Source organism: Heterocephalus glaber, unplaced genomic scaffold (genome assembly GCF_053883595.1).
Source record: "Heterocephalus glaber isolate CG9 unplaced genomic scaffold, H.glaber_assembly_v1.0 deba00001428, whole genome shotgun sequence".
Classification (NCBI taxonomy): domain Eukaryota; kingdom Metazoa; phylum Chordata; class Mammalia; order Rodentia; family Bathyergidae; genus Heterocephalus; species Heterocephalus glaber.
In genome coordinates this window covers 20,501,452-20,517,018 of record NW_028258293.1, presented here as the reverse complement: position 1 = coordinate 20,517,018, position 15,567 = coordinate 20,501,452, and the positions used below count along the sequence as shown (strand labels likewise).

The window sequence follows — 15,567 nt, the reverse complement described above, 5'->3', positions numbered from 1 at the left end:
GGTTAAATATCACGTGGTTTCTCTTATATGAGAAACCCTAAAGAGCAAAATAAAGGATAGATAGCAAGAAACAGGGAAATGAATTTTTTGCAAGTCTCATATTTATTATAGGTTGAACTGATAATATTTTGGACATGCTACATGTATTGGTTTAAGATAATTGCTAAAATTAATTTCACCAGTTTTGTTTTCCTTTTACATTATGGCTACTAGAAAATTTTTAATTATATATGTGGCTTACATTTGTTATTCATACTGTGTCTTCATTAAAGCTAGACCAGAACTTCTTTTTTTTTAATTATTTATTTTTAAAAAAAATTTTAAAATTTTATGTATGTATGTATGTTTGTATTTATTTATTTGTTTTGGTACCGGGTATTGATCTCAGGACCTTGAACTTGCTAAGCAGATGTGGTGCCGCTGAACCAAATTCCTGGCCCTTTATTATTATTATTTGGTTTTTGTTTTGGGGTTTTTTTTTTTGTGGTACTGGGGGTCAAACTCAGGACTTTGGACTTGCAAGGCAGGCAGCGACACCACTGAGCTAAATCCCTGCCCCTTTATTATTATTTTTAAATTAATAAGTTTTATTTTATCCCATTTCCCCCTCAAGCCCCCTCACCTCCCTATGTATGAAAGCTTTGTTTCCATTTTTTCCTTCTATTTTCACTTTTTCCTTGTTCCTTCCTTTCTCCCTCCCTCCTCCCTTCTTACCCTTCCCATTTGAACACTTTCTTCCCATTTCCCAACATCCATTATACATCTCAGCCCTTATTTCCACAGTTTCTCACACCAGAGAAACAATGCGGTATTTAAACATGTGTGTCCTATTTATTTCACTTAAGAGTATGAGCTCAAGGTCCATCCATTTAGCTATAAATATCTGAAGCTCACCTTTCTTTATGGCAAAACAGTACTCTATTGTATAAAAAGTCCATATCTTCTTTATCCACTCATCAGTTGATGGGCATTTGGGCTGTTTCCAAGATTTAGCTATTACAAACTGTGCTGCTATAAACATGGGTGTACATATATTGCTGTGGTATGATGCTTTTAATTCCTTCAGGAAGATACCAAGAAGAGGTATACCTGAGTCAAATGGAACCTCTAGTTTTAGTTTTTTAAGAAACTCCACACTGATTTCCACAGTGGTTCCACCACCAAAACAGAACTTCTGAAATAAAAAAATAAAATAATTCTCTGAGCCTGGCATGGTGGCACATGCCTGTAATCCCAGGACTCAGGAGGCTGAAGCAGGAGGATTGCCATTGAGTTCCGGGCCAGCCTGAACTACATAGCAAGACCCTATTTCAAAACAAAACAACAGGGCTGAGGATTTAGCTCAGTGGATCCGGCACCTGCCTCGAAAGGGCAAGGTCCCGAGTTTGATCTCCGGTACCAAAAAAACAAAACAAAACAAAAATTATTCTTTGAAATGATTGGGTATTTATGATAGTGGAGGCTGAAAGCCCAGTATGTAGTATTTAAAAAAAAAAAAAATGCCTATCCTAAAGTATTAAATAAGGGCTGGGGATTTAGCTCAGTGGTTCCAGCGCCTGCCTCGGAAGTGGAAGGACCCAAGTTTGATCCCCGGTACCAAAAAAAAAATTGTAAGGAGTAAGAACTAAAGTATTAAATAAGAAGAACCTATAACTTCTTTTTTTGTGCTGTACTCAAGACCTTGTGCTTGCAAGGCAGTCACGGTGCTACTGAGCTAAATCCCCGGCCCCAGAACCTATAGCTTTTGATGTTATGCTTTGGTGTTCCTTTTATTTCTGGCAGGAATTGCTTATGTAGTCATAGCTCTGTGTTTAGCTGAACTTTAGAGAGACAAGTAGCTAATGCAATAGATTTTTTTGTGGTCTCATTTCTTTTTTTTTTTTAGTATGTAATAATATCCACATTTATTAAAGATCACAGGATGGCAGTGGGAACAGGAAAAAGCGTAAAGGGAAAAAAGGGTGAAAGGAAAAATGGACTGAAGTTTAAAGAGAAAAGAAAAAGGAAGAAAATAGTGAAGAGGGAAAAAAGGGGCTTAGTTTTGGTTTTTTGAGATAGAGTCTCGCTATGTAGCCTGGGCTGGCCTCAAACTCGTGGTGATTCTCCTGCCTCAGACTCCGAAGTGCTGGGATTACAGTCATGCTCTCACCACACCTGGCCTGTGGTCTTGTTTCTAAGATGAAGGGTTTTTAAAAAAATTGTTATGTTTATAGTTTAGAATTCTTTCATCTGTAGTATGAAGATGTTATTTGTACTACTAAATTGACCTTTGTTTTCTAGAGTATTTTAAACGTAGTTCTCATGTGGAAGCATTTTTGCCCCAGGATTTGGCAGTGTTTGGAGATGATTTTGGGTGTCACAACTGGGGAAGTACTGCTTGTCATCTAGAGGGTAGATGTCCCACAAGGTGTAGGAGAGCCTCACAACAGAGTTATCCTCTTAAATGTCAGTAGTGCTGAATATGAAAACAGAAACCTAAAATAATCAATTAAAAATACCTGTGTGGGGCCGGGGATTTAGCTCAGTGGTTTCGCCGCCTGCTGCACAAGTGCAAAGATCCGAGTTCGATCCCCGGTACCAAAAAAAACCTGTGTGTTCAGATGTAAGAACTGAGGATGGTGGTGGGGACCAACTGAGTCTGTTTTCATTGCCCTGTGGGTACTCTGCCCTTAATTGAGTTGAAAATGTAACACAGTATTGAAATAGCATATAATTTATAATAAGAAAACAAAAAACCTGGTTGAGTTTCTACTTTGGTATCAGTACCTCTGTGACTTTAGGCAAGTTGTGTAACTTCTCTAGATCTGAGAGTTCTTATCTGTCACAAGATCAATGATAATCTTTGCCTTCCATATCTCATGAGGTTATGAAAATCAAATGAGACATTCATGTAATTCAAGGGAATACTATTTGTAAATTTGTAACCATTATATAAATGTTATTTTAATGCTTTACATGTTATGTTAGAATACCAGGTCTTTCCTCTTGGGTTTTTTTGTTTGTTTGTTTGTTCTTGAGACAGGTCTCGCTATGTAGTTCAAGCCAGCCTTGAGCTGCTAGATGGGGTAGGATAGTCTTGAAATTGATATCTTCCTGCCTGAGCTTCTGGAGTACTGGAATTATAGGCAAGCACCTGTGATCCCAGCCTTTCTGTGATTTTCCAACGATTCATTCAAACTAATTTTATTTACATTAGAGACCAAACTTCTTTGATTTGGCAGTGTTTTAATCAGAGCCCTAATAATTGGAAAACACACAAAAGTTTCTAACAAGCTCACAAAAAAACAAGATATGTTGTAAGAATATGGCAGAGTTTACAGGAAGGTGGGATCAGGAACTACCTAACAGCTAGGCCTCACAGGAACTAGAAATGCAAAGGAGGCTAAACCTCACTCCTTTTTGTTCTCCCTCCCAGCACCTCCAGGAGGCCGCAATAAGTCTCTTTCTTAACATCTCTGCTTCCTCTTCATTGCAGACCAGCCTCCTGTGTGTCTTCATTGAGTTTGCACATGGCTGTTTATAGCCATGCTTTCTTAGGTTTGTTACCCATGCCCAGCTCAAAATTTCCCTTTGTTTTTTTAGGTCAAATTATAGCAAAGGAAGGGCCAGGGATTTAGCTCTGGCACCATGCCTGCCTTGCAACCACAAGGTCCTGAGTTCAATCTCCAGTACCACAAAAAAAAAAAAAAAGAAAGAATATATAAATTATTGGGCCGGGGATTTAGCTCAGTGGTTCCGCCGCCTGCCTCGAAAGCACAAGGACCTGAGTTCAATCCCCGGTACAAAAAAACCCCACAAAAAACAAAAAAAAACCCACGAAAATATAAATTATTTACACCATAATATACACATTTATACACATCAAATACTAAACATTACATCTCTTGTGCCTTTTTTTTTTTTTTTTTGGTACTGGGGATCGAACTCGGGACCTTGCACTTGAGAGGCAGGCACCGGAACCACTGAGCTAAATCCCCGGCCCACTCGTGTGTTTTTAGTAAGTAGGATTCTAAGATGGAAATAGACAGTAAAATGCAATGGTTATCCTCAGTTCTGCCAGTCTCTCACTCTCCAACTTCATAAGCTCTGCCAGTTATACACCACTGGGCTACTGCTTCCTGAAGCCTGCTTGGTTAACACCTTGAGTTTTAAGAGCCAGTCACCTCAAATCTCACTTCACACCTTTTGATCAAGGGCAAGTTTACATTACTTAAACCACTCTGAATCTCATTTTTCTTATTTGTGGATCATAGATAATGTTTAATTCATTGAGTGGTCATGTGGGACCAATTAGTCTATGCAAAGCACCCACTGCAGGGTTTCACTTATGAGCACTCCACCTTTTCATTGCCAAGGTCTCTGGAATTCAGCCTTAAACCCAGTCCTGTATTCACCACTCGGATTGCATCTCCTTAGAATGCAACTTCTAAGAATGGGACTTCTAAGAATGTTAAAATCAAAAGGACCTATGCTATCTATCTAGTTTGGTGCTTGATTTTAGAAGCTGATTAGTGTTTTACTAGTTTTATCTTCAAAATTGCCCTTTTGACTTAACACTTCTGATAATATGAGGTATGATTGAAATATACAGTGAATGCTTAGATTTTAAAAAATTGATTACAGTTAAAGACACATTGCCAGGCCAGGGATTTAGCTCAGTGGTTCCACCACCTTCCTTGAAGGCACAAGGTCCCGAGTTTGATCCCCAGTACCAAAAAAAAAAAAAAAGACACATTGCCATCAACCTCCCCTCAAGTACTTCCCCTTGCTTCAAACACATTTATTCCATCATTCCTGTCACTTTCTGAAGCAGTTCTGGAAGTTCTAAGTGTTTTTACTTGGTGTCATCAAAACTATAGTGAATCCTGTTGCGTGCCACCCAAAAGGCAGGCTCATAAAACATTACTCTGTGTCTTCACTCACTTATTCATAGATCTGGTACCATGCAACTTCTGGCTCTTCCCCACAGTCAAAAGCACCTTGAAAGGTAAACATTTTGAATTGGTTCAGAACATCAGGGCATTCACAACAACACAAGTAAAGACATGAAAGAAGTCTTCCAGAACTGCTTCAGAATGTGGCAAGAATATTAGGATAAGTGTGCTCAGAGCAAGGGGGTAGTATTTTGAAGGTGATTAGTAGCAGTGTGTCTTTTACTGTAACAAATTTAAAAGAAAAAACTAGTAAACATTCACCTTTTTTTTTTTTGAGCTAAATCCCCGGCCCGACATTCACCATATTTTTAAATCATACTACATATATCAGATACATAACCTAGAAGTACCCTTCTAGTGATGAAATTTGAACAGTTTGGTTTTGTTTGAGACAGATCTCACAATATAGTTCAGGCTGGTCTTGAACTCACAGTAATTCTCCTGCCTCAACTTCTCAAGGGAAATTTCAAGTTTTTACAAGAGGGGTAAGGAAGAACTGTCCAAGCAGAAGAAGTGTTATAATGAAAGGTTTGAATTGTGTCTGGAAGAAATAGAAACTTAATTTGAGAATATTATGTTTGAGGGTAACCTACATAATATAATGAATGTGAAAATGAAAGGGAAGTTTAGGATCATGTTTGAGAAAATTTAAGTATTATCCTGAAGACCTAGCTTAAATAATGAAAGCAAAACCAAGACATTGGAATTTAGTTTATTTAATTAATTAATTTATTTTTGAGACAGGGTCTCACTCTGTAGCCCAGGCTGGCTTTGAACTTACAGTGATCCTCCCGCCTCAGCCTCCCCAGTGCTGGGACAGACTATAGCCGTGTGCCCCCATGCCTGGCTGACATTAGAATTTTAAAGTAAAGGACTGGTCAAAAGAGCTCTGTTTTACAATGAGAATTCTAAAAATAGTGGCGTATAAGGTGAAAAGACAAAAATTAGGACCAAAAGAAATTTGTACAATCATAAGTACACAGGAGAGAATGATGAAAGCAAGCCTAGGGTAATGACTATGGAGTAGAAAACAAAGATGACTCTGCAGATAATTTAGGGTAAAAAATGGACAGAATCCCCAGTTCAAACCAACAGAGGGTACAAAGGGTACTTCTGGTGGGCCGGGGATTTAGCTCAGTGGGTCTGCCACCTGCCTCAAAAGCACAAGGTCCCAAGTTTGATCCCCGGTACCAAAAAACAAAAACAAAGGGTATTTCTGGGTTATGTATCAGACACACAAGTCTGCCATGCCCTACAGCTCTCTCCATTTTGTATTTTCCGTTAGAAGTTTGGAAATACTCTTGTGACTGCAATTATTATTTATTCATTCATTTATTTGTTTATTTTTGCGGTACTGGGGATCAAACTCGGGACCTTGCACTTGCAAGGCAGGTGTGGTGGGTGCCATTGAGCTACATCCCCAGCCCTATTATTATTTTTTTTTTTTCTTTTGGTGGTGCTGGGGATTGAACCCAGGGCCTCAAACATGCTAGGAAAGCTTTCCACCACTGAACTACAGTGCCCCTTCCCAGCCTATATTCTTTTTTTTTGGTACTGTGGATCGAACTCGGGTCCTTGCGCTTGCACAGCAGGGGGTGAAACCACTGAGCTAAATCCCCGGCCTAGCCTGTATTATTTTTTGAGAGGAAGGTGTCTGTTTTTGAGACAGAGTCTTACTGTGTTGCCCAGGCTAGTCTCAGACTTGTAGACTCAAGCTCTCCTCCCACCACAGCTTCCCCCATCCCTCCCCCAGTGCAGCACTGTATTAATTCTGGTATAACCCTTCATTAACCTAGACAGTTTCACTAGTTTGAATGAGAGCCCTAATATGGCAGGACCGTGTTTTATTTTTTATTTTATGAAGTTAAGTATTTAACCAGTCATTTGTTAACCGTTATTTCAGAGTGTCTGTCATAGTAGGGAGGAGGGAGGTAGGGAGAGGGTGGAAGATAGTAGGTAGAAAGCGCACTGTAAGTAGGATAAAACATGTATTTGGGATTGAGAATATAAATGTTAGCCTGGAAGGGCAGAAAAAGAGCTTTAGAAACATTTCCTATAAAAGGGAAGATAATTCCATTGTACCCAAACATTCTGTGTATTGTAAGACTGAGCAGAATGTGGTGATGCAAATACCTAGAATCCTAGCTACTCAGTAGGCAGAGGCAGGAAGATTTTAAGCTGGGGACCAGCTTGGGCAATTTAACAAGGCCTTGTCTCAAATAAAAAGAACTGGGGGAAAATAAATAAATAAACAATAAAAAGAACTGGGGGTATAACTTGGTAGAGCACTTGGCTACCATGCATGAGACCCTGAGCTCAATCTCTAACACTAAAGATTCAAAAAAAAAGGTTTTAAGCCAAGAAGTGAGTTGCTCTGACTTAACTCTTAAGATAATCAATTAAAAAGAAATAATCAATTTAGTCATTGTAGGGAGCAGCCTCTGAGTTTGGAAGTTGTTGCAGTGATTCAGCCAGGAGATGATGTGGTAGTCAGATATCCTAATGCCTCTTTTTTATTTTTAGTTTTTGCAGTCTCTGCAGAAAAATTTGAACTCAGGGACTCATACATGCTAGACAAGCACTGTACCACTGAGCTACATCCCTAGCCCCTTTTTATTTATTTAATTTTATTTTTTGAGACAGGGTTTCACTATGTAGTTCACTATGTAGCCCAGGCTGGCCTCAAACTCATGGCAATCTTTCTGCCTCAACCTCCTGAGTGCTAGGATTACAGGGATGTGCCACCAATCCTGGCCCTAGCCCCTTTTTAAATTTATATATATATATGTATTTGTACTGGGGATTGAACCCAGGGCCTTCACACTGAGCTACATCCCCAGCCCTTTTTAAATTTTGTTTTGTTTGGTTTTTGGTTTTGGTGGGTTTTTTTTGTTGTTGTTGTTACCAGGGGTCGAACTCAGGTCCTTTTGCTTGCGCAGCAGGTGGTGAAACCACTGAGCTAAATCCAAGGCCCAGGTTTTGGTTTTTTTGTGCACACCTGCAATCCTAGTACTCAGGAGGCTGAGGCAGGACAGTCTCTATGAATTTGAGGCCAGCCTGGGCTACATAGTGAGCCAGCCTGAGCTACATAGTAAGATCCTGTCTCAAAATACATACACAAAGGCCGGGGATTTAGCTCAGTGGTTTCGCTGCCTGCTGCAAAAGTATAAGGACCTGAGTTCGATCCCCGGTACCAAAAAAAAAAAAAACCAAATACACAATCCTATAGACACATCCCTTGAATGTATCAAGGGATACTTGCATACAATGGAGATACTACTTGGGTTGATGATTTTTTTTTTTTTTGACTTGGGTTGATTTTGTAGGCTGGGAATAGATCTGTGACTCCAGCCTTTTTGTCTGTTCCCGAGCTGCTCACCTCGCTGGGAGCCAAGTGGTCTGACTCAGAGGGACTCTTAGTCCCTGCCCTGAGTCCAGAACACTGTACAGTTCTTTTGTTTGTTTGTTTGTTTGTTTTTGTTACCAGGGATTGAACTCAGGACCTTGTGCTTGTGAGGCAGGAGGTAGCACCACTGAGCTAAATCCCCAGCCCCAGTTCTGTCTTTTTTATTGTAATTTCTTCTGTTTTCTTTCCATGTAAGTAATCTAAATTACCCTTTTTGCTTTATCTAGATTGTCCTACAAGGACATGCGACGAGAGTAACTGCTAAATCTCAACAGAGTGGAGAGAAGGCATTCCGATGTGAATATGATGGATGTGGAAAATTATATACAACAGCTCACCATCTAAAGGTATCCAGAAGAGAAGTGTTGTATGTAGTTATGAGAATGCTTAGGACATAAGTACTAACAAGGCATATGGTAGATTCACACAGATGGTGACTCGTGCTCATGCTCAGACACAAGCCTGGACAGGTGCTGGAAACTCAGTTCTCTGAGGGCTGAGACTATATTTTCTTCATCTGTAGCTCTAATGTCCTGGACCTCTCGGGCCCACAGTAGTGACTCTGTATATCTAAATACTTTGGCCAAATACAAAATTTATGTAATTATTTGAAAGATGTGATTACTCTGTTAACTGTGATTTGCAGGAACCTAGCAAAAGTTGGGTGTTAATTTGTTCTCTCAGATATTTGAGCTAAGTACAACAGACTATACCATGACTCTTAATAATAATAGCTAAGATTCATTTAATAATTTCAGAGGGACAGGAAGTGTGCACTTTGAAGTAGTGACCTTAGAGATCATCTGCATATCTTCATAGTGTGTGACCTTGGTGTGTTGATTGACTTCTCAGTTCTTTATCTATAAAATTGGATCATAAAGTATGTTCTTCTCAGAGTAGTTGGAAGAATTAAGTAAGTTAGTAGCATCCATGTAAAGTACTACACAGAGTGGCCTGATGAGGTGTGTGGTAAGGGTTCACTTACCATCAGCCATTGTCCTCATGACTCATTTGTCAGCCCCTCCCCCATGGTAGATACTATTATATTCCCAATGTCCAAAGAGGACTTTGAGGCTTAGAAAGGTGCCCGTGTTCATGGCCCTAGGCAGTGGTGGAGCTTTGCCTCTAGCAGCATTCTCCACTTTTTGTTTTTGGGAATTTCTTTTAGATTAGGTCTCACTAAATTGCCCAGGCTGGCCTCAAACTCATGATTCTCCTGCCTCAGCCTCCCAAATAGCTGGGATTGTGTGCGTTGGGGGTATAGTGGTGAGCATAGCTGCCTTCCAAATAGCTGGGATTCCAGGCATGTACCATCATGCCCTGCTAGCCTCAACATTCTTTACCCTACCTTCTGTTCCTAGTTCTGATCATGTATATATTTCATGAAAATACCTTTGACCTTTTAGAGAAACTCAAACCTTAAATGTTCTTGTTTTTCATTTAAAATGAGTACTTCTTTTTTTTTGGTACCGGGGATTGAACTCAGGTCCTTGCACTTGTGAGGCAGGCGGCAGAACCACTGAGCTAAATTCCCGGCCTAGGAGTACTTCTTAATATTCAAATTCAGGTCTGTATTGAGAATTTCTAGACTATAGTTTTCATGAAAATGTTGTTTTTTTAAAAAGCATACAAGAGGCCAGGAATTTAGTTCAGTGGTTCCGCTGCCTGTCTTACAAGTGCAAGGTCCCAAGTTCGATCCCTGGTACCAAAAAAATAAATAAATGAAAATAAAAAAGCATACAAGAGGGCCGGGGATTTAGTTCAGTGGTTCTGCCACCTGCCTCGAAAGCGCAAGGACCCAAATTCATCCCCGGTACCAAAAAACAAACAAACAAACAAAAAAAGCATACAAGAGACCAGGCATGGTGGCACACTCCTGTAATCCCAGCACTTGGGAGGCTGAGGCAGGAGGATCACCACAAGTTCAAGGCCAGCCTGAACTACATAGCAAGAGTCTGTCTCAAAAAAAAAAACAAAAACAAAAGAGTCTTTCTCAAAAATACAAAACCAGGACTGAGAATTTAGCTCAGTGGTTTCTCTACCTGCTGTGCAAGCGCAAGGACCCAAGTTCGATCCCCGGTACCAAAAAAAAAATAAAAGCATACAATAAAATCATTCAACAGTGAGGGACAAAAAAATAAGTGTATGTTGAGACCATCTTAATCCAAGGAATACATAAGGGGAATATAATCATGCTGGTGTTTTTAATAATAGGTCCATGAGAGGTCACACACGGGAGACCGGCCTTATCAGTGTGAGCATGCGGGCTGTGGGAAAGCATTCGCAACAGGTAAAGACATAAATTTTCTTGTTTCTTGGTTCCAGTAGGGAGTCAAGCAGAGAATGACAGAGACAAGAACTTAGCCCTCATCCTTGTCTAGTCCGCAGTGGTGCTTGAGCAGTTTTGAGTCTCTAAACTGCTTATCCTGCTTGCTCTGGACCCCTCCCTCTGTTTTCACTTTTCACCATAAACATGTCCCTGTCTCCTGTGTTTGTTGCGTTTCACTCATACTCTACATTTTATTTCTTTTGTCTTGTACTGGGAATTGAACCCAGGGCCTTTGCACTGAGCTATATCCCTGGCCCTATTTTACTGTGTTTTGAGATAGGCCCTCACCATTGCTCAGGCTAGGCTAGAACTTGCAGTCCTCCTGCCTCAGGCTTCCAGAATGCTGGAATTTATAGGCATGCTCCATCACATACCGCTACGTTCTGCTTTGTCTTAGCAGGAAAAATAAAAGTCAAGCTTTAAAAGCTGATATGAAATTTAATTAGTGTAGTATTTCATGGAGCACAGAAGGAAGAGAAGGGTCTGTTGCTACTGCCTCCAGGAAGGGACCTTGCCAGACATGGTTTCAGCCCTCAAGGGGGAGACCCAGCAGAGGGAGCTGTGGTGTGGAGGAGGAGGAGCATATAGCCAACAGCCTGGAGGATGCATGCTCTGGTCTGCTGCATCATCAGTCTATGATTCCAGCCATCAACTCCAGCTTTGTGGATCCCTAACAGCAATATGAAACTCAGTTGGAGATAATGAAGTCTTATTTTATTTTATTTTAAGACAGAGTCTTGCTATATAATTTAGGCTGGTTTTGAACTTACAGTGTCATTCAGGCTGGCCTCCAATTTGCAGCAGTCCTCCTGCCTCTGCCTCCCAAGTGCTGGAATTATAGGCATGTGCCACCATGCCCATCTAGAGTCATCCTTTGAAATGGTATTAGCCTTACCAAGTTTTAATGAAGGAAAAACACTGTGGACTATTGATGGAGATGTTGAGAACCTGGAAGTTTTATATCAAAATATTTTATCTGTATGAGGACACTTCCGACCTTAGGGTCCAAAGACCTTTGGCAACTGCAAATCTTAAAGGAAATGACTGTGTGGATGAGTGAAGACAATTTGGACCTGCAAGAGAGAGTGCTGGTGATTGTCAGCAGTGTTAAGCTTTGCATCCTGGAAAGTCAGGGAACATACAAGTGCTGACACTCTATGTTTAGTATCCTGGCAGCAGAGCTGTCGCTTTCATGTTCCCCCACTGATCCCTCAGTGTACAGGCATCCCAGGAGATGTATCACCGCCTCTGCATGGCAAAATGGAAGGGTATGGACATCCAAAAAGATAAAGCTACAAAGTATAAGGAGTGTAAAAGTTACTGCTTCCCAACTTCTGATCTAAGATCTTGCAACAGTACAAAACTAGAATTGCTCAGAGTGTAGGACAAACCATATTGCCCTCTTTGCTGCCTGACTTTGTCTTGTGTCTCCTGATGAAACTCTTTGCATCTGATCAAGAAACTGCTTCTGAAGCAGCATCCACACTGAAACTGGCTCTGAAATAGTATGCCCAGAAGGTCACCAGGGAGTGTACGATGTAGGTACTATTTACAGGCAACTAAATGAAAATAATTCTCACATATGAAAGATGCAATGTTGGAGATTATTACCTTGTTGGCACACACTTCACTGCCTAGCCCAGGCTAGCTTTGAACTTGAGATGATCCTCCTGCCTCAGCCTCCCAAGTGCTAGGATTACAGGTGTGCACCACCTGCCCATGGATTCATAAAAGAAAATGGTAGCCTAGTTTGTTCTTCAAGCCCTTAATGGCCCTTGTGTTTCAACTCATCCATATCAATCAGCTGAGAGTGATGCCACAGGACAGGGCTCCTTATGCCCTAAATTCTCCCAGTCCTGCTGAATTGCTCTGGACTACAAGAGGTGGATGCTGCTCTGAAAGAGAAGAATTACTGGAATCAGATTTTTTTTTTTGTACCCTGGGATCGAGCTCAGGACCTTGGGCTTGCAAGGCAGGAGCGGTGCCATTGAGCTAAATCTCCAGCCCTGGAATCAGATTTCCCGAAATGTTGTACTACCGTGATAGGGATCAGCCTCATTGCCAAAATTCTCTGAATCATAACTTGCCAATTTCCAGAGACCTTGTATTATCTCAAGCTACTAATGGAAGGTTCTAGGAAGTCAGAAGACCGTATCATCATAGTAATATTCTTCCTCAGAATTCTGGGGTTGGTTTGTTCGTTTGTTTTGGTATCAGGGATTGAACTCAGGACCTTGTGCTTGCAAGGCAGGCATGGTGGCACTCAGCTAAATCCCTGGCCCCCAGAATTCTAAATAAGTTCTTCAAGGACCCACTCCCAGGTTTATTTTTGATCCTCCTCAGAACTGGATCAGTAATTCCAACCCTGAAATTAGCAAATTAAGCCTTCAGAAAATTGCCAAATGGGACCAGTTAGCAATGAGATAGAAAATGTCTGCAGGTTATTAACATCCATCCTAGATGCCTTTGTTTCCAAAGACAAGCTTGTTGTAACTCAGGCCCTGCTCAACCTCTGAAGGTTTGTAGACAAACTGTGGACAAGGTGACCTCCTCATTCTGCACTGGAATTGCTTCCATCTACTTTCGTCTGATGGACCATAGCCATGGAGGTGTTCAGAGCTTGGCAATAGAACATAAGGGTGATCTATTGAAGGACATGAAAGCTGACACCCTAACACTCAAACGTGTCTTCCTAGGAGGAGCTTATGTTTGGAAGATCAGGTGGTAGATGTAGAAATCCATGTAAACATACATTAGAAATCTGTGACTCACAACTAGAGTGGTCAGTATCACATTTCCTTAAGGACGAAATTATAATTTTGAGCTGGTGGTTCTCTATAACAGCCTTCTTTCTCATGAGAGGTGCATTACATATTTAATATGTGATGTCTTAGGGTTCCTGGAGAAGTCCCAAGTGGATTAGAGAAGAGGAACACTTATTTACCAGGAAACTTGGGAGAATTGGGTGGGCATTTGCAGTTTCAGAGATGAAACTGAAGTCATGATTGAAGCTACTAAACAAATGCTCCAGGACAAAGATGTGGAGATCCTGGAGTTGGCTGAAATAACCCACAATCAACCCTGAGATCCTGGAGTTGACTGAAATAACTGACCTTCTCAACTATTAAGCAGACCTCCCAAAGATTGTTTAAATTCTTCTATGCCAAGGAATTGAAGCTTCTTCATAACTGCTTAAGACAGGCAGTCCCCTAAGCTTCCCATCGGGGATTGAACTCGGGTCCTTGCACTTGTGAGGCAGGCAGTGGAACCACTGAGCTAAATTCCTGGCCCCTAAGCTTCCCATCTTGATAAGCTTAGTCCATTTGTAGATGCTTTTCAGAAGGATGCTACAAGCTTTTATTGCCCCCCTTTTTTCCCCTTTTTAATGCTCTATTAAAGGATATAAATGTGAAAAAATTTAGTACAGCCCTTAAGGAACCATGGAGAATTGGGTCTTAGCAGTGGGAAGGGGCCTGCCCAGGGATGCATCCGGCAGGGTAAAAAGGTAGCAGGCCTGACTTCAGTTCCTTACTTCTTATTTTGAATCCAGCTTTTGGGATTTGAGTTGTGAACATACAGGGCACTTTAAAAAAGAGATACACCGGCCAGGGATTTAGCTCAGTGGTTTCGTGGCCTGCTGCACAAGCGCAAGGAACCGAGATAGGTCCCTAGTACCAAAAAATAAATAAATAAAAATAAAAAAGAGATACACAGACTGCAGTCTCTTCTAAACAGAGATGATGAAATGATGTAACTCGATTTGTTTTTTTGGTTTTTTTTTGTACCTGGGATCAGACTCAGGACCTTGCGCTTCCAAGGCAGGTAGTAGTTGAATTTTTAATGTGAAAGCCCTGAGCAGGCTGTACTCTCACACATTTTTAATAGTTACTCTGTAGTAGTCACCTAGTATCTTGTCCTTGGTATCTGCTATATTCTGAAACTTAATCTCGAACTTTTTTTTTTGGTCCTGGGGATTGAACTTGGGACCTTCCACTTGCGAGGCAGGCGGTGGTACCACTGAGCTAAATCCCTGCCCCCTGAAGCTTAATCTCAATGAGGATGTGTAGAGATGTATTGTGTAATTAAATTTCTTTTAAATTTTTCTTAAAGGTTATGGATTAAAAAGTCATTTCAGAACTCATACAGGAGAAAAGCCATATCGGTGTTCAGAAGATAACTGTACTAAATCTTTCAAAACTTCAGGAGACCTACAGAAACATATTAGAACTCATACAGGTACTGATGTGACCAGAATGCCATATCTAGGCCAGGAATTTTTAATCTGTAGGAAAGAGACTTGGGGAAGTGGATTCTGAAAGAGTTTCAGGTTCTCGAGATTAGGGGCTTCTCTTAAACTCCTGGGGTTCCATGCATATTGGTGTTTGCAGATCTGCTTCTTCCTAGGACAAGGGGCCAGAGTTGGACTCACAAAGGATGAACAGTGGGAATTTGGGGAAATTTTTAGATCCCCTAAAGAGATAAGCAGTGGTTCCAGACCACCAACCCTCTCAGTTTGCAGAAACTAAATGAGCAACAAGCCTATGTACCTAGGATTACACATTTCCTTAGTAGCAGAACTGAGACAGCACCTCAGACATCCTGTTATTTCTCAATTTACTCATTGCCCCTCCTGCCCTTCTGCACTAAGCTGCTGCTAAAGAAAATGTCTGGGCCCCTAATACCTACACAGAAGGAAAAACTTATTACTTCTGCAATCATCTCCTCTCCTCTTTAAATTTCCCCATCTTCTCTTCCTAAATGGTGCTTTATTCTTTTTTTTTTTTTTTGGTACCAGGGATGGAACTCAGGACCTTGTGCTTGCAAGGCAGGCGGTGGCATTACTGAGCTAAATCCCTGCCCCAGTGGTGCTTTATTCTTATCTGTCCTTTATTCCCTTC

General features: G+C 40.9%; 2 protein-coding genes across 18 annotated transcripts in view; one reads left to right on the top strand and one right to left on the bottom strand.

Annotated features, from left to right (window-relative positions):
* LOC106009942 (uncharacterized) overlaps positions 1–15,567 on the bottom strand; it is a 132,164-nt gene that overhangs the window by 68,935 nt on the left and 47,662 nt on the right. The window contains exon 7 of one of the 11 annotated variants that reach the window (XM_087211712.1): positions 344–15,069. The exons of the other annotated variants lie outside the window; for them this stretch is intronic. Coding sequence (XP_087067838.1) covers positions 15,007–15,069 — 63 coding nt within the window. The 3' untranslated portion in view covers positions 344–15,006. Of the gene's footprint in view, positions 1–343; positions 15,070–15,567 lie in introns of those variants that run through there. 11 annotated transcript variants of the gene reach the window in all.
* Znf143 (zinc finger protein 143) overlaps positions 1–15,567 on the top strand; it is a 56,418-nt gene that overhangs the window by 18,455 nt on the left and 22,396 nt on the right. For all 7 annotated transcript variants that reach the window (XM_087211701.1, XM_087211704.1, XM_013074605.3 and 4 more), the window contains 3 exons: positions 8,568–8,687; positions 10,555–10,630; positions 14,780–14,905. In XM_087211701.1, coding sequence (XP_087067827.1) covers positions 8,568–8,687; positions 10,555–10,630; positions 14,780–14,905 — 322 coding nt within the window. The remainder of the gene's footprint in view (positions 1–8,567; positions 8,688–10,554; positions 10,631–14,779; positions 14,906–15,567) is intronic.